This window comes from Fomitopsis serialis, assembly GCF_022376445.1.
Source record: "Fomitopsis serialis strain Sig1Antser10 chromosome Unknown B0H18scaffold_3, whole genome shotgun sequence".
In the NCBI taxonomy this organism is placed as follows: Eukaryota; Fungi; Basidiomycota; class Agaricomycetes; order Polyporales; family Fomitopsidaceae; genus Fomitopsis; species Fomitopsis serialis.
Genome location: NW_025954963.1, coordinates 1100103 through 1122424, shown reverse-complemented (window position 1 = coordinate 1122424; position 22322 = coordinate 1100103). Strand labels below are relative to the sequence as shown.

The following is a 22322-nucleotide window of genomic DNA, read 5'->3' as shown; positions in this document are numbered from 1 at the left end:
AAGGAATGCATTTCCCCTCTTCACATATTGACTCCACAGTCTCTCGACATCACTCGACATCACTCGACATGTCCAACAGCGACATCCCGTTCGACTTCCTCGCCGAGTTGGGGTTGTCATCGACCGAAATCGACGAACTTAGTGCAGGTGCCCCCGACCTATCAGGCTCAATCGACGACTATACTGCTTTTGATTCTGGATTTTCTACAGATCCACGCCTGCTCGTTCCGTATGAACCAGGGCCGTACTTTTGGGACAATAGTCTTGGAGACGCGGCCGAAGTCAACCCACCTGCACACGATGCACCGGCTACCAACCTCTCCGTGCCCACACCGCCATTGCACTCGCACGAATCTCGTGAGACGTCGGTGGCAACGCTTCCGGAAAAAGGCGTATCAAATCCCGAGTTCTGGTGGGAGGGAGCTGAACTACTTGCGAGAGAGACCGGAGGTCCAAGCCGAATCGTGCCGCCTTCCCTGCTCCACCTTCCCAACGTTATGTCTGACGCCGCGTCGACGCATGGCTCAAGTTCTGCTGCATATAACACAAGTAGTGCGTCGTCTTCAGTCCGTTCGTCCGTGCCGCCTTCCCTGCCTCAAGTCCCCAATGTTACGCCTGACGCCACCGCATCCACATCCGGCTTTGCTTCTGCTGCACGCACTGCGTCTTCTTCATACCTGTCGTATACTGCAGGCCCGTCTGGCACATCCATCGCGGGCCCTTCTTCCGACGCGAGCGGTTCTGGCATATATGTTGCCGACCCTTCATTGATCGTCGGCGACCGCTGGGTACCCGTGGCTGCGCCTCCGCCGCTTCATGCAGACTTTGGAACTTATTCGGCAGGAGCTTCTCCGTCGCATCCTGCAGCTCCCGCATATTCCGTTGGCTTCTCACTACCCCGCGACGATGCGCCACAAGAACTCTCAAGGCCAGGAAGCCGACATCAAGTCGCGCATACCGGTCCTACCACATCGTCAATTGCGCCAGGGCCTCCAGACGTTGCCGTTCAGGCACAGAAGACAGCTGCGAGGCCACGGAGAGCGCGCTCGGCGGCAGTCGATGCATACCCAGACGTCGTTGATGGTCACGCCATGTCTTCCACCATGTCCACCACATCTTCTGCCCTCAGTATGCCTGCCCCACAACGAGCATCCGTCGCGCACGCCCCATCCGTCGCGTCGCGCGCCCAACTCACGTACCCACCGTTACCTCGCGCGCACTCTGTTGGTCCTGTAGGCCATCATCAACCCCTCTTACCTGGCGCGTCAGGCATGCCGCTCAATCGTGCGCATACGATGACCGGCAGGAGCAAGACACCTGTCCCTCGCCCTCGCAACTCCTGGGCACAGCATTATATGCTAGAACATGGGGTTCCCTTGCGGCCATACCCGATACCGCCACCCAAGCAGGAAGACCACACGCATCATCATCCTCTTCACCGTACTGCCGCTCGTGTTCAGGTACGTAATATGTCTTCTTGACAGCGCATTCAGCAAAGACTCAACGTCACATTGTAGGCGCCACTTGATTGGGACGGAGCGTCGGGACAGGATCCTGCTCTGCCTCCGTCTGGCGTTGTTATTGCTCCCGAACGCCCATTTGAGTGGGCCTCAGCCTACGCTCCTCCCCTGCCCATCCCACCACCACCGCCTACTATCTTGGTCTCTGATCCCCCGTTCAATCCGGAACCTCCGCTCTTCCCCGATCCTGAAACCGCGCATGACTTCAAGCGTTCAGGACCACCCCTCGCGCACGGTGTCTCATGTACGTCGGGCACACAACCCACGTCGCCGAGGCATCCTCCAGTACCTCCAAGAGTCGTAAGCGCAAGAAATCTCCGGTCGAGCCGACCGACGTCCTTGTGCCTCCAAGCAAAAGGACCCGGCGCACGCGGGCGACGGCTGAAGCTGAAGGAGTACCCGGCCCATCGCGCCTTTCTCCCACGGCCGCGCCAGGTTCCCCACCGCCTATTCAAGCCCCTCAGAAGAAGAGGGCACCGCGGCGACCAACTGCAAAGAGCCAGCCCAGTCGTGACGAATCTACAGAAGTCCTGACGGCACCCGCAGCAAGATACCCCTCCACATCGCGCGCCCTGCCGTTACCCGCTCTAGCTCCGTCAACGCCCCCCTCCAAAAAACGTCCGTCAAAACCGCCTGTCAAGGCAGAGCCCGCTGGTGGGCGGGACTCTGCTGAGGAAGACCCCGACCCCTCTGAGGAAGATTACGACTCCTTTGAGGCAGACACCGACTCCTTTGAGGCGAACCCCGACTCCTTTGAGGCAGACCCCGACTCCGTTGAGGCAGACCCCGACTACTATCGTCAGTGGAAAGAGGGCTCGTACATCGCCTACCAGCTGGACACTAGCCATTGGGCCAAACAATTCCCCGAAGGCTCCTCCGCGCGGCTGAGTTTAGAACAGCTTCAGCCGCAGATGCACACGCATGTCGGGTTCACGGGTATGTCAGATGTGCTGGACCACATCAAGGACGGTCAGACGCCTGAGGTGCAAGTCAATTATCTCGCAACGAAGGAACTACCCATCGGGGACTTCGGCAAGTGTTACCTTCAGGTGCACCAGTACTTCTTCAACCGCGACGCCTTAGCCAAGCAAACCGCTCGTGGGAATAGACTCGCCGAGTTCGTCGGAGCTAACCTTGATCGCGTCCTGGCGGGCCAGGACATTGTGTGGCCAGAGCTAGAAGAACATCCGTGGTACTCGCAGCGGTTCGCGGGGAGCAGGCAGTACGCCGTCTTCGGCACGAGATTATTGGTCACCGACTACGAGGACTCGGATGCAAGGTTCGATCTGGGTAGCGAGGGCGTGAGGGTGATGAACGCAAGACATTTCCGCGACTGGGCAGACCTGCAGAGGTTATGGAAGACGCCAGAGGATCCCCAGCTGCCTCTCACCGACCGGTGGTTCTTTCCCGATCAGCCCCTCCCGGCGAGAGTCTGGAGAGACGCGGGTGTGGCACCGCTCACTCCCCACGATCCTCCACGGTTTCTACGTGAAGTGGCATTCGTCACCGAGTAAGTTGGATATACTTCTCCGCGCTCAATAACGCTCACAACTCAATCCAGATGGTACCATTATTGGAGAGACCCAAGCAACAGACCGCGTCCTCGGGACGTCCTGTAACCAACCCCACTCTTTGGGAGCCCCGAGACGTACTTCCGACGTTTGGGGCGAACGGCTGCTTGTGAACGTATATTTTTCTGGACAACATTTCATATCGTACACGGCCACAAGCCGGGATCTTGGTCTGTATATACCCGGGACTTTGGTGTATATGCGTCATTGTAGCACTGTCCTACTCGAACGAGAGATTGGCCATCGGCGAGGTCCATCGAGATCCTCTACCACTCACCCGCCACAGCGTCGAAGTCGTTCTTCCGGCGCATCCACCACATCCACCACACTGGCCGCTTCGCGGCTATATACGATAATTTGGAATTGACAAAGTTCAGGAGGGAAGCGGGCTACGAACAACCTACCGGGCTTCGTGATGCTTCATTTGACGCGCTCCTACTACGTTGCATTGATAACCTCTATTCGCAGCCGCGGTGAAGGTCCATGGTTAGCGACGAGGACTTGAAAGGGGTGATGGAAGCGTGCGTGAGCTATGTCTACATGTACCTGACAACCAAGGAACCAACCAACCCTATCGTAGTATCGTAGACGGTCACCAAGCTCAGCCTCGCAATGCTCGGTTATGAGCGCGCGGCCTGCTCTCGAGGGAGCGTATCGCGCATATACTGAGTCCTATCGCCGGGTTGTCGTAGCGCGGCCCTTGCCTTTATCTTTTGTAACTTTCCTCATGAGCGTGCGCTGTCATCCCGTTCATTTCGCTGATTCCTCACAGGACCCTTTCTGCTTGCTTGCTCAATGGCAGGCCCATTGCTCGCGTCCACAGTGCCCGGCTTCCAATCCCTGAACTTCCTTCTAGAAGCATTGCTTCCCATTTCCAGGTACTCCGCTCGAGTCACCGCTTGTTGCGCGAACACGGGTTTCTTGGCAAAGGCCACCCCAGACCGGTACGATTCCAGGATTGGGCTTGAGCATCCCCGTCAGTACGAATGCGGCTAGACACCGATTGAAGCGCGTACTCTTTTGAGTTATGAATGGAGACCTCGCAATCGACAGGGGCCAACGCGCGCAGCTCAGACTCGCTGCATGACGTGAGGACATTGACGAATCGCCGACCAGCGGAAGGAACTCACAGGCGTTGGCGAAATCCTGGAAACTTGGCATTCCCACCAATAAGTCCAATGTGGGCCCAAAACATTCCCTGAAGGTCCCTGGGAAGAAGGGCGACACTTTGTGCCACCGTGGAGGCAATGCCAGACTGCCCTAGACCTGCCGATCAGCGCAAGCCATCAGTCAGACCGACCCGGGCGGAGATGAGGAGAACTCAATCACCAATGTCGTCTGGGCGCAAGAGGATCTCCGGCACCGTAAACCTCTCGTTGTTCATGTGCATCACCTGGGCTTGCGCCTCAAGTGGCTCGTCTGGTCGGCGCACCCTCCCGGCCCGGTTGATCGAAAAGTCCGGGAGTATGTACTGCTGTGCAATGAGATTGTTTCTTGGATCGAGGCTGCAGGCTTTCAGAGAGAGCAACCTTGACAACACATGCGTTGACGTACTGGGAAGTCTCCATGTCTTTCTTGAAGTCAGTGGACACATAACAGCACTTCTCTTTAATGGCATTGACAACGTGTGTCTCATCCATCATGTTCCATTGACGAAAAGACGCCAGTTCTTTCAAGTGGTTTGTGAGCATCTTGCCACCGACATCGATGCTGACGGATGTCATCAATCCACACGGGCTGAGCTGGGTAGCCATCTCGGACTCACCGCCTGACTGCGTTCCATACAACTGCCCCCTTGAGAATGGGGACAACGTGAGTGAAACTGAAGCCGCTATCTATCACGAGCGTGCACTCCGGCGCAGGCTGGCCCGGGCTCGAATAAAGCTTCCCGTACGGTATAAGAGACGCGGCTAGAAGACAGGCTTGAATGGCAGCTTCGCGATTCGATTTGCAAGGAACTCACGTGCGCAGCGGTAGTATGATTGGAAGTCGTACTCTTCGAAGACGAACTGGTCATACACGTCTTGTATGTTGGGTAGGTTAAAATAGGGCTCGGTGATGAGGAGTGACGACTCTGCCGTGTTCACCTAGCATCATGTCTGTGTCAGTTAGGATACCAATTCGCGGCCGGAGAGCTACCGACAGCGAGAACCTCATGGGAGAAGATTCCGTCCCATATAGCCTTTTCGGCATCCCAGTCTGTTAGATACCCCTACTTGAGGGCAATCAGAATGAGCACCTTATGTTTATCATTCGGATAGCTGGATATCATCACCTTCTCGAAAGGCAAGCGATAGTGTAGCGAAGAATAGTCGCGGCAATTCTCTAGCTCATGACCAATATAGGTAGCCTTGTCGCCCTTCGAGCGCACTATGGCGTTGGTGATGATCCTGCATCCCCACAGGTTGAGCGCGGAGAGGTTAGGAATGGTAAGCCTGAGCCCGGCAACCCACCTGGGATCGGAGTTATGCACACCGACTGCACCTGCCTTTATTGTCGATGCGCCATTGTCCAGTATGATTACCGTGGAAGACCTCATGCTCCCGACTCTGGTCGCATGCAGAAACAGCTGGCACGTATCGGGTGCCTTGTTGTGCAGATATGGGCCTGAGGGATGAGGCGAGGACAAGGGAGCGGACAGTTGCGCTGAGCGGTGGCGGCCCACAAGTCGCGTGAGACTCGGGCGCATGTGAACGTTTGAACCCCGACGTCCTGAAGGCCTGACCACCGTCGAAGGCCTAATCATTGCCGGCCTCCTTGCAGACATTAGCAGGCACAGCGCGCGACACTGGGCGGCACTTGGTTCCTGACTCAACCATAAGATCCAAGTCGGACGACCCGGAGGTCGGACAATCATTAGAGATCCTGACGGAGATATTGTACTTTGAACAACAGGAATAGTAGTAAGCTTCGTTGTTGGCCTCTGTATGTATTTGGCGTCTGCTGTCTCGCCACTATCAATGAAGCTCACCCTTGCCTTACTCCATACTAACAATTCAGCAAGTCGCCGCAGCATGTAAGGTTATCTCGTGTCCGTGAAGTCCGACTATAGTGACGTTCACCCGGCTTCTTGAGCTTGCTCTACAGTTGCCGGCCTACGCTCGGGTTCACTTTGTGAATAACTGGAAGGCGGTACAGCCAGCTATCCCATTGCAGGTGAGAGAGTTCGCCCCATGCATGGCTCCGTAATTCATGGCGCCGGTCGCGCCTTCAAGTCGAGTTGAGGATAGTCCTCGCCGACACATCTGCCAGAACGGACGTCTTCGAGGACATCACCTGAGATCGAGGCCCTTCCTGTGATTGGGCCCACAGTCTGCCATGTGTGTCGCATTTTGGTCCCTGGAACATCCTGCATATGCCCTGTGCGTCCACGGCGCCACTATCGTCGCTTCCCCAAACTGACAAACCTTGCCGTCTATAGAATCCTATGCAGCAACCGAGACGAATACCTGTCCCGGCCGACGGCGAATGCACATTTCCATACCTTTGAACCCATTGGTCGCGCCGAAGACCTGGATGGGAAAGTCTTATCTGGGAGAGACCTCCTCGCCGGAGGGACCTGGGCGGGGTTGAATCGCTCTGGAAGAGTCGCGATACTGTAAGTCGTGTGTTTTTCAGCATCATCTAGGCCGGCACTCAGAAGGGTCCATAGGACCAACATCACGGAACCTCCAAGGAAGTACGCGTCCAGCCGGGGCGAGCTGGCGTCGTCTTTCCTACTCCCGAAGACGCCAACAGCACCCCTGCGCGATGAGGTCGATAAGCTCGTCGCTGAGAACGGCAGGTTCGCTGGGTTTAATCTGCTCCTCCTCGCCCCCCGGCTAGAACACCCCGAAGGCTGGCGCAAGCTGCACTTCGACTCAGCGTTCGTGACAAATACTGGCGGGGGCGGCAGGATAACCGCGCGCGGCCTCACGGATGCCGAAATGCGGTGCGGGGGACTGTCCAATGGCATCGACTGTGCGGGCGCGAGCGACTGGCCAAAGGTGAAGAAGGGAACACAAGCGCTGCAAGATGTGCTCGAGACCGCCGCAGAAGGCATCAGCGACGCCGAGCTTTCGGAGCGTTTATTCCAACTTCTGACGTGGGTACCGCATGCTTTAGCTCCTCTGTCCTGACTGCGTGCTGACACCCGCGAGGGATTTCACCGAAAGCTGGACCAGCGATCCTGCACCCGCAGATCGAGCCGCTCTCCGCAATACAATCCAGGTAGACCCTATCCTTGTGCAAGTGACCCAGTCACCGGATCACAAGCAGTATTACGGCACTCGCCTTTCCACCGTGTTGCTTGTCCGCAGAGATGGGAGCGTCTGTTTCGTAGAACGAGACGTCTGGATGCTGGATACAAATGGGGATGTTGTGAAGGCAGATGCCAAGAGCCAGCGTATCTTCCAGTTTCAAATTGATCTGAACAGTATTAGTAGCGCCGAACGCACACACTAGGATTGCCAAGCAGTCTCTGCGCGAGATCTATAGTCGATGATATACACTACAATGTATCGAGTTTCATGTAAGCAAGAAACAGAGCATACGAAAACGTCCCAAAGCCTTAGCCGGATTATACATGCCATACAGTCAGAAAGGTGCCCGTAATGTCCCAATATGACGACCAAGTCCCCTGAGGCAAAGCAAAATATCAATAAACATCATGCAGCAAGATGATACGCTTTCTGGTAGTCTGTCGGGACAGGATAGTACTCGTATGCAGCCTGCGCTTCCATCGCGGGCCATTCCTGCAATGGCGTGTTCAGGCTAGACTGGCTTGAAGCCGACGTCGGCGACATGATCTCACTGTCCGCAGACGACGGAACCGCCGTGTCGTATGAAGAATCTGACATATAGCCAGAGACACCGCCGCTGTGATGCTGTCGTCAACTATTTGACTGCTGATTGAAGCAAAACGGACTCACTGCATGATGTCGTCGAGCTCGACGATTCTGTTGAGAATGCGACACTCGTGGGGCGTATGATGCTCCGGCAGCTGTCTCAGGATGTGTGAAGCAGTGCGAAGCTGGGTCGTGAGCGCCATCAAGGGAGGGGCGGCAGCAGGGTTGTTAAAGCAAGAGCAGGGCGAGACCTGGGCGTCGGCGGCGTGCATCGCGGACCGGGTATATGAATGGTGTGAGTAGTGGTCTCCGTTCGTCTGCACCGGCAAATCCCCGTTGTCGTAGCCCATGGGAGAGCTCGAAGACGACGGGGAATAATATACTGCAGCCTCGCCGTGGGGTTGCTGCTGGGCATAGCTACGATAGTATGCCTGCGAAGCGGATATCTCCTCGTGAGAGCCGGGCGATCCTGGGGACGACGAGAGGCTATAGAGTTGGTGGCGAGAGAAGTCGGTCGGCTGCTCGGTTTTGACGGAGGAAGTTTGCGAGGTAGCACTGGCGACTAGGCCGTCCCTACTCCTTGGGTACTGGGACGTTGCATTCCGCTTGCTTGATCTTGAGTGCCACTTCTCGTTGGCATCGCCGTCGCAGTAGTTAGGCTCAGCCCAACGAGGGTGAGGCTTGCCTGGAGAAGAGTCGGCATTGTGGAGCGCGTGAAGAACAATGTACGCACCACGAAGTTCCCTCACAAGGCTCTCCAGCTCAGCGATCCTGTTTCGTAGACGAGTAGCCTCATCGACGTTAGGATCATCTCTGACATGGTCGCCATTTAGCGATGGCTACACGGGCTCCACTGGAGAGATACACACCTAAGAGATGGATCATCGACTTCGTATACACAGAGCCCCGTCTGAAGCTAGTTTAGCCTCGTATCCCTCCACAAGTTGTGGAAATTTACCAATCCCAGTTGGATGCACCGTTGACATGGGCGCTTGCGATCACACTGACAATGAGCCGTATTAGCACCCCGGCACCGAAGTGCAACGATAATCTCACCTTCCTCTTGGAAGTATGGCAGTTAAGACACGACTGTGTAGTCCGGTTCCGGCGTCTGATGACAGGTCGCGGAGGTGAGCACGACACTGGCGACGAAGACGGTATATATCTCACCTCTTGCGATGGTCTACCTCAGCACCCAAGTCAAAGTCCATGATCTCTCCCTTGAACTGGAGAGGGGGCGAATGCGAGTCTGAGTTGAGGGTCATATTTGTAAGATGGTCAGGGTCGACACAGGCGATGGTACGTACTTATGTACCCGCAGACGCCACGGACTAGACGCCAGGCAGTGGCTCCGAGAGAACCCAGTTAATGTCGACATGCAGCGAATCATGCAAGATTCTGGCAACAAGCCGCACCGAAATTGGTCGGACAGCTGGAAGGCGTCCCTGGCCGGCTTCTGGACAACTTCTGGACTTCCCGGGATGGTGAAGGCGCCTTCATGGGCTGTGACATAACGTGCGAGCCGGAGAAGTGTGGCATCTCGCCAGCTCGGTGAAAAGCTCAGATAAGATTCAAGACCACCGAGCCACTGCTGCCATCCGAGGATGCCGTGATGCATGGATGTACGTTATGAAAAAAGGTACCAACAAGGAAGCAGCTTCTCCCCGCTTTCCAGAGGCCCGTCTCAGATTCGGCTCCTGTCACCGTGCTTTGCATCAATTCAGATCACACATTCGTGCAATCTGGTCCGCAGGTTAGGACAGCCACTGGGACGGGCGCCGTGGGATTCGGGATGGTAATCGGGTCGAGTGCTTAGTCGGCGCTGAGTCCGCCGTCCTCTCGGATAACGACTACCAACCTTTGACCAACCTATCCTGGGACGCCTAAACCGGACAGTGTCCGCTGATGTGCGACTTCGGCTTCCTCCCGCCAGTCCGATGGAGAGTGTCACAAAAAAGACAGCTGCGTACTGTCGCTAGGGTCCACAAACACTGGCGACTGGGTAGGAGTGAGTGGAGAAAGACATGATCCATCGGAATGCTCCTACCAGTTTCGTTCAACAGCACAATTCGGAGAGCGTCAAAGCCAATGCGTTCCAAATCGATAGTATCTCCGGAGGGCGTGGGACGGCCTCTGCCAATGCAATGCATGTCCCACGTTGTTTTGCGTGCCCAGGTCGACTGCGTTCCCGGAACTAGTCAATGCAACGGTTCTGATGCAGTGACACGGGATCCAGGGCGGGGAGCGACGAGTGTACATTGAGCACAATGCGCAAATGGGGCCTCGAGACCGTTCATCACTGTGATCTTGTACGTACCGGTACGCTCATCAATGACGTCCTATAACCTACTCCGAATGCAATAGCGTTTCAGTCAGGATCGTCTTAGTCTCCTCTGCAGACCACGAACAGACAAAGAAGACAGCTGATCTAGTGTACGGGATCGGCTCAGGGCTGGCATCGCCAGATATCTTGAGGAGACGCACCTTTGAGCTCTCATAAGGAGTTCAAATGACGCTCTCGTAGAAAGCAGAAGCTGCGATCATTCCATCATATCCGAGCATGCAAGGTAATCCTGGTTCCGTATTCCGTTCCGCATGCGCGCGGTCGAACTGGGATGATGATAAGTAACAGTCATGCGCTGGTCATGGTAGGGAGCTTCGCCAAGAGATCTACAGCTGTAGGTCACATCATCGGTGATACGTCAGTCCGAGCAGAACGACAATCGAGATGAGCGGAGTACTTATTGGAGATGTTCGCGCTCCAGCCTGGCTCCAGCCCGAATACGCTGAATGGGACGAATGCCGTCGTGAGGATGCCGGGATCCCGTATGCTCACGCGCCTAGCCACGTTACTTCAAGACCGCGGTCCAATCGGCGAGTCGACATTTGACAGCACGGCGGGATCTTGCAATGAGAAGGTGACCGCTTGCTCAGGTGATGCAGGGCCACAGGGAGAATGACTGTGCAGCAATAATGCAACCGAGGATCTGTGGGTGTGTCGTTCAGCGTAACTGATGCTACCGACAACAGAAGGCGGATGACCGTAGTGTCTTGCCAAGTATCCACCGGTGGCCTGTGGACAGGCCGATCGGCCGTGCGGGACCCAATGCTTTTCGGGCCTTGAATACCTTCATACCATTGATCCGGCGGGTGGTAACTGGCCACCTATTAGCATCGATCGTCTGTTCGGATTTTCGCAGTTGATGGGCGCGACTAGGGCGCGACAGACTTATGAAAATAGAGACGCGTTTGGAGATGGCAGATGGGGTTAAATTGCGACCCCATCCGCCTCCTGGGTACGCCACCGCGTTAGACATGAATAGGACATAGACAAGCGTGGATGTCCGCGCCTAGCGGGGATTTCCAGCGACGCTGGCGAGGCACAAGACACAGGCAATAGAGACGAGGAGTTTCAGCGTTTTCCATCAGCTGCTGTAGATCGTCTGGCACAGATAGCCGGCCAGCGTATGCGGGGTATAGACTCGGGAGAGTACTAGTACACGTCGACTCGGTCTCGGATAGGTACGTGCTGGGTACGTGGGCACAGATACAAGACATGCCACAGGCACGCGCGGGGGAGCATCGCAGACCATGAGGCATCCGGAATGGATGGGAGTGATGTGTGGTGCGTGCATACTCACAGAGTACGAGGTAGGGCTGGGATGCCGTGATGCTGCTGGAGTCAGAATTGCCTCCTCGAAGGAACGTAGCTTTGTCTTTGTTTGTTTGGTGGCGTCGTTCTATCTGGCCATCATCGATTCTCAGCTGCAGCACATTCAAGTTGACAGCACAAACCCAGTCTCAATTTCTGGACGTTCCGCGATGCCTGAGCGACCGAATGGGGAGTAGGCGATACTTCGGAAGATGCTACTGTCTCACTCATTGGAAGCAGCCCATTTTCAAGGAACGGGGGCCTGCACGCAGAGCCTGGCCTGCGCATGGCGCGCATTCAGACCGTCGAGCCCGGTGCACCGCGGCCGGTGACTCACATACGGTGCATGTGCTGAATTTTAGATTACGGAGGTTGTTTCGAGCGGTATTGTTAGTGCCTCCGGCGACTAGATTGCTGTTGCATTACAACCTCCACTCACGAACAAGTATCAGCTCCAAGTTGGCCAGACTTTTTGAGGAATATGGATGGTCCGTGCCCTCAAAGATTGGTCAGTAATATATGTAGCCACGCGCTGCTACTTAGCGCAGATAGTCTGCTTTGATGCACAGCTACAGATGGTTCAGCAGGTTCGCACTCGGCAGTTGTCCGGGGAGCGCGTGAAGTACGTTACCTCACTTGATTCCCTCCAGTCGTTCCTCACAATCGCGCGCGGCTAGCTGACTTGTATTATTGACCACAATGTGATCCTAGAATAGATTGTTTCTTTCTGACGTCATTGGACGTCGGTTCACGTCGCCAGCGCTGCAACTTACAAGTGCTTACTTAATGCGACATCACTGCGCTGCTGCGGTCGTGCCTGGTCAATTCACATCGGAGGTACCGAGCGATGTTCATGGTGAATTGAAGCGTCCTTCAGGCTTCTCCGTGTTCGTGTGATAATCACGCGTGCGTTAACGGTTTTCCGAGAGACCGCCGGTGCGTTCACCACTAGGTATCGCGCATTTGTCAGTTGAGTAGCGAAGCGAATTTTCGCGGACGTCAAGGGCAGACATACGTGTAACATCTTCCGAGTGTCGTCCTTCAAGTCTTCCAGTACATTTTCTGCTTTGGTCGCCTCATTGTGTCTTGAGTTTTGAATGGCCCATCGCCGTGATGCAGCCATTAATCTCTCCATGGCTAACGCATCCTTAACGGCCACTGGCATGTCCTCAGGAGCGTCCCAGTAATGCACGAGAGCGGAATCTTCGACACACTGTCAATTTGTGGTAGGTGGATTGACTCGCTCCGGCTGTGATGCTTCTACCTATCACATCAGCCGCTGTGATCCTGTCTGTCACACAGAATCATCTCGACAAATATTACACTACGACTACCAAGGGTATTAGTACTCTGCAAACTTCAATAGTGCTCTTCTGATTCCGTGAGACGAAGCGAAAAATACTGCTTTACCACTAAGTTGTGACTACCTGTCATCGGCGAATTGAAGTGGCCAGTTTTCGGGAGAGCAGATATCAGGAAGGTAAGCAACAAATTGGAGGCGCAGCAATGGTATTGCCGTGCAAACGTAAACGCGTCAGAAACAGACGTGGACACGCCAGCAGAGCTATTCGGTTTCGCTCTCAATCAAATAGGCTCTTTCCGATATATCCCTATCGCGCAACCCCACACCATGGTCACCAATATCCTCGCGCGCGCTGCATTCGCAGAACACCATTACGGCGAAACACAGTGGGCCCTCGGTTCACCGACAACAACACCTTCCATATCGGGTAACTACATGTTGCATTGTTGGCGCGCGTCATTGGCGTGGCGAACGTTGCTGCCACCGCCACTCCACGTTGAACTACCTCCCTCAAGACACCTCCCCTGACAGAATTGCGTTACGGTCTGCCCTTTCGCAACAATGTCCGACGAAAAGGCCGTGCAGACTTCCTCGGTAGTGCCTCCTGCGTCTGCGGAAGCCTCCGATGCTGCCACGCCAATCATGGAAGCGCCAGAACCCAAACCGGGAGTCGGTGGGCGGCCGGTTCGTTGTAAGTCTGCGAAAGGGGTTTATCTTCTCAGTTCACTTACCGGATCATGCAGGGTACGACGTGAGTCTAGGAGCATCCTTGGCGCGGAAGCGCGTCTCTAACTTTGCATATATCACAAGGCTAACCGTGCCGAGTCGTACACCCGAATTACGCCCTTCCAGGAGAAGCATGATACCAGCGTAGAGTAGGTAAAAGACCTTCCTTTTCCCGAAGTTTCCATTCTTAGGTTGCTCTCAGGTTCTTCTACAAACCCATCACGTTGACTGCGTTGGGCGTCGGGTTGACCGTGTTGGCATATGTCGCCACCACCCAAGATGTCCTGGAAGAAGGACGCGACAAGCGAAGAGTGTTAGTTCTGTTCGCCTGGTCCTTGACTACTGCCTGACTCATCAGGTTTTGATCAGCGGCGCATATGCAGCAATTGCTTCGTTCCTTCTTTTCTCCATGATTCAATTTCGGGATGGGCCGTTTGTTCGTCCTCATCCAGGTATTTCTAGGAGGTGGCACATGCTTCTTTGCCTTACTCATCGTTGTTATCGTCCGCAGCGTTTTGGCGTATCGTGTTAGGTATCAACCTACTGTATGAATTGGCCATGGTGTTCCTGCTCTTCCAAGACCTTGATTCGGCGAGAGCCATGATGACGTACCTGGATTCTGGTCTGGGACGTGCCCTTCCCGAGAAGAGCTACGCAGAGAACTGTGACTTCACGCCCCAGAATATATGGGTAAGCCGGCTTATGTGAATGTATTGTGATTGAGCACTGACGAAGGTCGCAGAATGCTATTGATATCTTTTGCCTCGCACACGCGCTCGGCTGGTTTGGAAAGGCCCTAATCTTACGGGACTATTGGTTCTGCTGGGTAATACCAATTGTGATCCATGCGAGCTCCGTGCGACCCTGACTTCGGATAGATTCTCAGCGTTGCCTTCGAGTTCGCTGAATACAGCCTGCAGCACCAATTGGCGAACTTTGCCGAGGTGAGGCGTTTTCAATTGCTTCCAGAGGGACAAATCGCTGAGAGATAACTAGTGCTGGTGGGACCACGTAAGTTGAAACCCAGCGACAGTTCATTCCAAAGCTTAATGTTCACCCTAGTGGATCCTTGATGTGCTTATTTGCAATTGGCTTGGAATCTACCTAGGTAGGGGACGAAGTACTGCAAAGCGAAAGTCTTCCTGGCGCTCACTCAACTGCAGGGATGAAGACTTGTCACTACTTCGAAGTGAAAGTGAGCATCCCCGATACGTTCCGTCCGGTCCGCGGTTCTAACAGCCAAAACTAGCACTATACGTGGCGCGGTCTGAAACAGACGCGTGGCTTGCGGTCGAAGACGAAGCGTGTCTTCAGCCAATTCTCTCCTGCCGACTGGACAACCTTCCAGTGGGAAGGAACAGCAGGTTTCGGACACTATTTCACGGTTGTTCTACTCCTCGCGGTGTTCCTTGCGGCTGAACTCAATCCATTCTACTTGAAGGTTTGTTAGGACCTGATATGCTCTGCTCATTTCTGTGGCCCATTGACTGATAGATGCATTTGGCAGACCCTTCTCTGGATGGAGCCCGATCACCCATTTGTAATTGCGCGTCTTGCGGGTGTATTCCTCTGCGCGCTTCCCGCCGTGAGAGAGCTCTACCAATACGTCAATGACCCAAGGTGCGTATGCGCATGTAGCGATCACCGCACGCCACTCAAAGACTGCTATCTATTCGTGGCCCTTGTCTAGGAGAGCCGTCCGTATGGGGCAACATGTCTGGCTCCTACTCGCTACCATCGGCACAGAACTGCTCGCGATCACGAAATGGAGTAAGGGTCAATTCCCGACGCCTCTGCCGACGACAGTGAAGTGGGCTTGGGCATTCGGCGCCTGTGTGCTCGTTCTGTATCCGGCTGTTCAGGTACGTCTGGCGCTCGGCCTCTACGAGACGATTGCGTAACCGTCGGAGCGCCTCTTTACAGTTCGGTATGCCGGGTGCTTGGAAGTTCCTCCAACGCTCGCCGCACCATATTCAGTCCAAGAAATCGCATTGAGAGTGCATCCGCTACCACGGACTTGCGCGCGCGAAGCCAAAATACGTCGCTAGACTCTGCGGACCCTATTGTATGGTATGCTCAATTAATTATACGGGACGCTTGTTTGGCAGCGAACAGAAGATCCTATACGAGGTCCCTAATGTGATTGCGATTGCGTACTCAGTGGCATCAATCCCGCGGCTCAGCCCCGCGCTCTATCTCGATTGACTTTATGGAACCACAGGTGTAATGATCGCGCATCCTACGATTGCGATCGATTGAGAAGCCTCCGGGAGCGCTTTGAGTCCGCGATTCGGAATGCGATCGACCCCCGAACGCATACCGGACAGATGCTCAGTCGAGCCGGCGGGAAGATGAGCAGGGGAGATAGAGCGACCTCTCTTGCCACCGGCGTCTCACCAGGAGGGAACAGAATGCAACCACGATCGAGTCCTTGGCGAGGCTTCTTGATGCGATCGAGCTGTCCGAGGGAGCAACGAACAGCGGCGCTGTGGCGGTTGATGCAGCGCATTTGTAGTGTGAGGCCTGGAAACTGGCTCGACAGACGTTGCCCACTGGGCCAGCTCCGGGAACATTTAAGTTAAGGCTTTCACATCCGATATTCCGGAACATCGGCGCACTGGGGCTGGAGCCCGTCCGACTCCCAGACATCAAACGCAGAGTTCAGCCCGACTCGGAGGGGCCTGAAGACGCCCCCAAGTTCATCGACCAAACCAGTCCAGTCAGAGGCCATCGCATGCACCTTTGGGAACGCAAGGTGTGGATCGGACCGTTGAGAAGTACTGAACATTGAAGCTATACGTTGCGTCGTGCGTCCCGAAGTATATATGTGCGAGGACCATGATGGTAAGTCCCGAGAATCTAGCACATGCTCTATCCATCGTGCTTGGCGAATTGCATAGTTTGTTGGCGCCATTTAATGAAGGCTGGACACGCCACAGCACCCTAGCCCACACTGGTGAGCCTGCAGCGAGGTGCACGCTGAATATTCTTGGATGCTCCTCGACAGTATGCCGAAAGAGCCAGAAGGCTGGACGTGCGTCCTACACACCATTAGCGTGCTGCATAAGTAAGTATGTACTGCACTCACCGGCAGTGGTTACAGGGGATTGCCATATATAGCGTCCACGACTTAGTCAGCTCGGGGGTTTCCCGGAATGCCTAAACGGGAACGAATGTTCTAGTGGCCACCAGCACCGCCGGATGTGCGATGCATAATACGCCACTGGAGCAACCCAGCCTCCACCACTCTTTGACGACAACCACCACCATCTACTATACGCTTCACATACCCTCCCTCTAGTCTTCTGTGTTACGAACGCTCCTTCACGCATGGATAACCAACATTCAGCTGGCGGTTTCCTGCAACACCTCCTGGATGCCAACCCCCAGATTGGGCAAGCCATCCACAACTTTGTCCGTGGACTCTCCAACCAGCACGCAGCCCCTCGTGAGCCGAGCCTTCCGCTCGACGACCCGGACTTGGCAGACATGCCGCCCCTGGAGCCAATCCCTGACTACCCCGCGTCACGCGAAGGCCCACAACAGCGCGAGGAGCAATCCATAGAGGATGTCGCACGATCTGTAGGAGGCCTTTCTTTGACCTCACCTCTGACGCCTGATTCCGCAATATCGAATCAGGATGGACCTACGTCTTCATCGCTACCCGCTGCTGAGGCGTCTTCACAGCAGAATCGCGCAGCATACGCGGAGTCAGTCGGCTCTATGCCATCGCTCCACACGGTGTCGGATTGGGATACCGATGTCGACATGCACGACGTAGAACCGGGGGTGTACCACCAATTGCCTACCGACGTTGACTCATCGCCGCAGACCGGTTCGCGCCGTGCGCGCGTTGACGACGAGGTTGATGAGGAGGACATGCGCGAAACGAATCGTCAGCGCATGACTTCTCCTGACCCGTCCGACGACGCCAGCGCACAACAAGCGCGACCAGCATCATCTGCCGCTCACCCTCAGCAACATCACGCGCCCCCGAACGATCCACCGCCGCCGTATAGCAACCAACGCGTCTACTCCTTCGACGTCTTCCCTGGCCCAGAGCAGGACGCTCCTCAGCAAGGCCCGCAAGGAGATGCCGAAGCACAAGGTCAGGGTCACCATCATCACTTTCATAACCATCCCCTCCCGATGTTCAACCTTACGTTCCACATCGGCCCTCCCCCGGATGTTCCTGCCGGACCACACCCTGTCCCCGATGGCACTCCGCAAATGGCCGGCTTCCCGCCGCAGTTCTTCCCCTTCGCTCCGGGAGCGGAACCATTCTTCATGTCCTTCTTCCCCTTCGGCCCGCCGCGTGAAGAGGAAATTGACAACCCCGAGCGGGCTGAGAAGCTTGTTCGCGGCCTTGAGGGGGTGCCGGAGGGCCTGGTATCACGCATCGAGAGGCTCGGTGGCGATGACGGCGACTCGCTGTGTTCCGTCTGCTGGGAGAAGCTTAGCTCGGAAGGCGGCGGATTCGACACTGAAGAGCAAGCCGGTACTGGTGCAGAGGCGAACGCGGGGATGGATGTTGATGGCCATGCAGCGCCTTCTCCCGCCACTTCAACGGACACGCCCTCCACGAAGAATGAACTGCCCAAGGTCGTAGCGCTCCCCTGTGCTCACGTATTCCACACGTCTTGCCTGCTGCCATGGTTCACGAAGCCGCATCGCACGACGTGTCCTTCTTGCCGCTTCGATATCGATCCCGAGTCCCTCACCTATGCCCCACCCCGGCGGCGCAGACAGCAGCAAGCCGCACCCACGGAGGGTCCGGCGCCAGCGCAGGCTGGTGCACAACCGCCTCAGGCTCCAGCAACCGCAGATGCGCGGCCAGCTCCAGCCCAGACACAGGGCGTTCCCCAGTCAATGCCGAACTCTCGCCAGCCCGGTGCCCCAGATGCGACTCAGGACCAGCCACCACACCCAGGCCCTACCGCAGACGGCATACCCTTCGAGTTCAATCTCTTCTTCCCTGTCATGGGCGGACCGGGCGGGCCCGCTGGTGGTTATGTCCCGCTCGACGCTCAGGCAACACGTAACCTCTTCCAGCGTCTGTTCAGCGGTGCGCCGCCTCAGCCGCCTCAGCAGGCGCCGCAAGAAGCTCAGGCCCAACATCCCCAGCCTGTGCCTGCTGCGAACGCATCTGTGCCCGGGGCTATGCCGAATGCTCAGAACTCGCCTGCGGGTGGTCCCAATCCCAGCACATGGGGCATCCCGAACATGTGGCAGAACCTCTTCGGTGTCCAGCCGCCGCAACCTCAGGCAAATGCAAACCCGCCCGCTGGAGCTGTGCCGCAACGTCCAGCAAGTGCGGCTTCAACGGGCTCGCGCGGTCAGGGACGTGCCCGGCCACCAGAGAAGCGACAGTGGACGCTGCCTGCTCCTCCGGGGCAGACGCTGCGTCAGCGTGTCGAGCGTCTGGAGCGCGAGCGTGGGCTGCGGTGCTGGGATGTGAGCTGCGGTCTCGGCCCTTCTGATGAGGATCCGTTCCCTGTCATCGACCCATCGACCATGCGCAACATCTCAATCAACCGGATGGGCGGAAACAGCGAGAAGGTGTGCGAGCATACGTTCCACCCGTCGTGCCTCGTGAGTGCGGAGCGTGTCGCGGGCTGGGGCGGGGAGGACAAGAAGGAAGAGAAAGAGGGCGAAGAGGTCGAAGTATCTTGCCCTGTCTGTAGAGCTGTTGGCGTTATTCCGCGCATGGACTGGGACGAGGGTGCGTGCGCGCTCGCATAGGCGGCGCGTAATGTCTCGGTCGGCGTCCTTGCACATAAATTGTCAGTATACCCACTTTCCCCTGTCTTTTGCATCGTACTGATGACAGCCTTGGTTAGAATTCGTTATCTAGCCTTCTGTTTCGCTGTCGCATACGTCTTGTCGGTTCGCATCGCATGTGTACACCCTGGACATCACTGATACGGTACCTGTAATAGTATAGTCCTCTATTCATCTCATTTGCCCATCTTTTTCTCGAAGGTCTTTGTCAGCTCACATATCATTGAGGCAGTTGCAGCATCCATCAGTGCCAGTAGCAGATTCTACGCAGCGCTGAACGCGTTCGTCACGCATCACGTGATCGTGACCTCCACGACGCGACGCGCCTCTGGTTTGAGTTGACTCGATGCAGTGCAAGTTCAACTCGACCACATACATCTCTTACGGACCATGCCCTCTTTGCTTCGTATCTCCTTTTGCCTCATCAAATCAATTACACGAATGTTTAGATTACGCATCTAGCGTCCTCGTACCGTCCACGGTGAAGTGACTACTGGTGTCTTCGAGTTCTGCATCCACTTTCGTCGGGAAGTGTAATATCCGATTGCCTTGGATAGCGTTGTGCGAAGGTTTACGGCGTCCCGGAGATGCTGTCTTAGCTGACGGAAATGAACGCGCGATTAGGTGGATTCCCCGCTGTGCACAGAAACGATTGATTGGCCTAGGCTATGGAACCAGCGGGAGTAAGTCGTACTCTCTATTCTTGAGCTTGCTCGCCGGCTAACGAGTAGCCGTTCATCATTCAGGGTCGTTTTGTGGTGCCTGTGAAGCACAGAAGGATTCCAGTTAAGGTCTGTGCGAATATAGTCGCATATAGCGTCCGACTTTGTCTTGGTACATACCAAAATTGGAACGAGGCCCCAACTGCACTGGATCCTCGCTGCGGTAGGTCCAGAACTCTATACCGTCCTCTGGAAGGATCTTCGCACTACCTTGACCACTTCTATCGGTGCCGCTTAGACAGGGTCATTAGCTCATGCGCTTCCGTTGGGGCAGTGTTTACCAGATTCCACGTCCTTGCTGCCGTGGTAGGTTCACCTGACGGGGCACCCCTCAAACACGAGGAGGCAGTCACGCCCTGTTCTCTCATGCAAGGTCCAGACAACTCCCGCTTGCTAGCCGGTGGCAGACGCGCCTACGCCAGCTTCGTCGCCCGTGATGTTGAACGCGATCATCAGCCCTGCTCTCCCACCGCTGTTGTCGTCAATGGTTTGGCGTACGTTACGACTAACGGCAAGCTTTTCTAGATGGCTCGCTTGCGACGACGCACACGCAGTCTCGCATGGATTTTGAGGTCTTTCCGTTGTCTCCGACTACTAATAGGGCAGCTCTGTGCCAGAATGCGGATTGGGGTGCGCTACAAATCATGGCATGAAGACATGTGCTCCTAGAACATGCGAAAAGTAAGTGATAGTATACAGAAGTCCCTGAGCGGCAGCGGGCGTCGTCTCACGCCAACAAGACCGCCCTGACAGATGGGTGATGTTACAAGATGCGATGAGGGCGACGTGAGGTGGGGTGATTGCGTCGAACGCGAGGACAGATGCACAGGGCGAGTGGGGGGTGCGACATGATGAATGACGAGAATAGAGTGGATGGGATGCGCAGTGAAAATGAGTGTTGTAATCCAGCGTGGGTATTAGGATCCAGTCCAGTCCTAGACAGGGGGGAATCATAGTTGGTGAGCCGTCGGCACACTGCGCTCCAAGGGCAAGACGATTGGACTGACCGTGACAGGTGGCGCGTATACGGTATGCATGCAAAATATCGTCAACGATTTCAGCGGCGCTCTTCCTTCGGAAACCCAAGCTCCAGCACCCAGACTCGATCCGGCTTGTCATCCGTCGGCACCGGCCGCCTGAGCCCCATGAAAATCGTTCGTCCCTCGAGTAGATCGATGCGACACATGCCCTTCTTCAGGTTTACCTCAGGCAACCCGGGCGCCTCTTTGCATCGTTTGCGCCAGGCCGCCTCGCAGTGTTGGCGACGGCCGTGAGGTATGTAGTGGTCCCTCTCCGTCTCAGACAGCTCCTTCTGAAACGTCTCGTAGATCGCACGGTACACGTCGATGCACCGTACGCCTCCAGGGCCCACGGGAGAAACAATGACATCCCAATGTGGGAGCTGTGAGCAGCGTATTTGCATCTCGCCGAGGGGAATCTCAGCCGCCTGCTTCTCCATCTCGGACTGGTGGAGCGACACCGGCGGCATACGCGTATGGTCGCGGACAAGACCAGGCGGATACGCGACGTTGAAATAAATCAACTTCTTCGACCGCCCAGGTTCGTATGGCAGCAACTGCCAGTGGAGCGTGACTGGCTTGGGGGGCGGCGCTATGGTACACGTGGTGAGTTCTCCCCCGATAACGTGCGTGTGGTGAACGAGAGCGCGATCGCGGTCAACTTACAGGGTTTCAGTATCCCTTTACGCGCGGCTTTGACGGGCACGGGCGACGCGAGCCCTGCGGCAGCCTTTGAGGAACCCGGCTGTGGGGTCGACGACCTGCTGCCATTCGACTTCGGCTCGACCATAGGTGTGGTCGACCTACTCGGCGCCCTCCGTATATCCGCATGATACGACGAAGCCGATCCGCGTCGAGGATTCAGTGGAGACTCCGTAACAGGCGTGGAGTGCTTGCGCCGCGACTTGAGGGGACCCTCCGGTTGAGGCGTAGACGGTCTATGCCAGGCTAGGATAGGTGAGCGCGGCGACGATGAGCCTTCGCTGTCCGAAGACCAGTCGACGATTGCTGACCCCTCAGCCTTGGAAAAGTAAAATACATCCCCCTCCCCCAGCTCAGGCAGCTCAATCCTGCCGATCTTGGGCGTTGGAGGTGCCGAATCGAGACCCTTCAGCAACTTCTTGAACATATCGGGCCAGCGGAGAGTGTACCGATTCAGTGGAGGGGAGGAGGGGGGTAGGGCGTAAGGGAAGGTGAGTCGT

General features: G+C 55.9%; 7 protein-coding genes across 7 annotated transcripts; 4 read left to right on the top strand and 3 right to left on the bottom strand.

The window, feature by feature from the left end:
* Positions 1-68: 68 nt before the first annotated feature.
* Positions 69-3139, top strand: B0H18DRAFT_1113876 (uncharacterized protein; the record flags this gene model as incomplete). The annotated part of the gene is made up of 4 exons (XM_048033040.1): positions 69-1460; positions 1518-1764; positions 1917-3030; positions 3082-3139. 4 exons carry the CDS (start codon positions 69-71, stop codon positions 3137-3139), a joined length of 2811 nt encoding a protein of 936 aa, XP_047899856.1.
* A 677-nt stretch (positions 3140-3816) lies between these two features.
* B0H18DRAFT_867990 (actin-like protein ARP6) lies at positions 3817-5630 on the bottom strand (the record flags this gene model as incomplete). The annotated part of the gene is made up of 9 exons (XM_048039907.1): positions 3817-4054; positions 4108-4170; positions 4222-4357; positions 4421-4596; positions 4646-4801; positions 4857-5001; positions 5055-5178; positions 5235-5303; positions 5367-5630. 9 exons carry the CDS (start codon positions 5628-5630, stop codon positions 3817-3819), a joined length of 1371 nt encoding a protein of 456 aa, XP_047899855.1.
* Positions 5631-6409: 779 nt separating this feature from the next.
* On the top strand, positions 6410-7534 carry B0H18DRAFT_1113874 (NRDE protein-domain-containing protein; the record flags this gene model as incomplete). Its single annotated transcript, XM_048033039.1, has 4 exons — positions 6410-6453; positions 6513-6689; positions 6744-7175; positions 7231-7534. 4 exons carry the CDS (start codon positions 6410-6412, stop codon positions 7532-7534), a joined length of 957 nt encoding a protein of 318 aa, XP_047899854.1.
* B0H18DRAFT_974040 (uncharacterized protein) lies at positions 7530-9189 on the bottom strand. The gene is made up of 7 exons (XM_048043972.1): positions 9088-9189; positions 8974-9028; positions 8876-8920; positions 8787-8827; positions 8651-8730; positions 8002-8602; positions 7530-7948 (listed from the first exon to the last, which is right to left on the bottom strand). Exons 1-7 carry the CDS (start codon positions 9180-9182, stop codon positions 7738-7740), a joined length of 1128 nt encoding a protein of 375 aa, XP_047899853.1. The 5' UTR covers positions 9183-9189; the 3' UTR covers positions 7530-7737.
* Positions 9190-13351: 4162 nt separating this feature from the next.
* On the top strand, positions 13352-15748 carry B0H18DRAFT_974022 (phosphatidylserine synthase 2). The gene is made up of 15 exons (XM_048043971.1): positions 13352-13563; positions 13616-13623; positions 13683-13747; positions 13801-13911; positions 13968-14050; positions 14110-14288; positions 14341-14424; positions 14477-14542; positions 14595-14609; positions 14661-14706; positions 14762-14793; positions 14848-15039; positions 15106-15218; positions 15289-15460; positions 15522-15748. Exons 1-15 carry the CDS (start codon positions 13434-13436, stop codon positions 15591-15593), a joined length of 1368 nt encoding a protein of 455 aa, XP_047899852.1. The 5' UTR covers positions 13352-13433; the 3' UTR covers positions 15594-15748.
* A 1038-nt stretch (positions 15749-16786) lies between these two features.
* On the top strand, positions 16787-19638 carry B0H18DRAFT_974013 (uncharacterized protein). Its single transcript, XM_048043970.1, has 2 exons — positions 16787-19381; positions 19439-19638. The coding sequence occupies exon 1, from the start codon at positions 16929-16931 to the stop codon at positions 19338-19340; it is 2412 nt and encodes an 803-aa protein (XP_047899851.1). The 5' UTR covers positions 16787-16928; the 3' UTR covers positions 19341-19381; positions 19439-19638.
* A 1520-nt stretch (positions 19639-21158) lies between these two features.
* On the bottom strand, positions 21159-22249 carry B0H18DRAFT_950751 (uncharacterized protein; the record flags this gene model as incomplete). Its single annotated transcript, XM_048041980.1, has 2 exons — positions 21159-21712; positions 21787-22249. 2 exons carry the CDS (start codon positions 22247-22249, stop codon positions 21159-21161), a joined length of 1017 nt encoding a protein of 338 aa, XP_047899850.1.
* Positions 22250-22322: the final 73 nt, after the last annotated feature.

Coding starts and splice junctions, on each gene's coding strand:
- B0H18DRAFT_974040 (XM_048043972.1), bottom strand. CDS start 9,182: ATGACCCTCAACTCAGACTCGCATTCGCCCCCTCTCCAGTTCAAGGGA. Junction 9,029..9,087: donor GAGGTAGACCATCGCAAGAG/GTGAGATATATA, acceptor ACCTGTCATCAG/ACGCCGGAACCGGACTACAC. Junction 8,921..8,973: donor GCCATACTTCCAAGAGGAAG/GTGAGATTATCG, acceptor GCTCATTGTCAG/TGTGATCGCAAGCGCCCATG.
- B0H18DRAFT_974013 (XM_048043970.1), top strand. CDS start 16,929: ATGGATAACCAACATTCAGCTGGCGGTTTCCTGCAACACCTCCTGGAT.
- B0H18DRAFT_974022 (XM_048043971.1), top strand. CDS start 13,434: ATGTCCGACGAAAAGGCCGTGCAGACTTCCTCGGTAGTGCCTCCTGCG. Junction 13,912..13,967: donor GGACGCGACAAGCGAAGAGT/GTTAGTTCTGTT, acceptor GGTTTTGATCAG/CGGCGCATATGCAGCAATTG. Junction 15,219..15,288: donor CAATACGTCAATGACCCAAG/GTGCGTATGCGC, acceptor GCCCTTGTCTAG/GAGAGCCGTCCGTATGGGGC.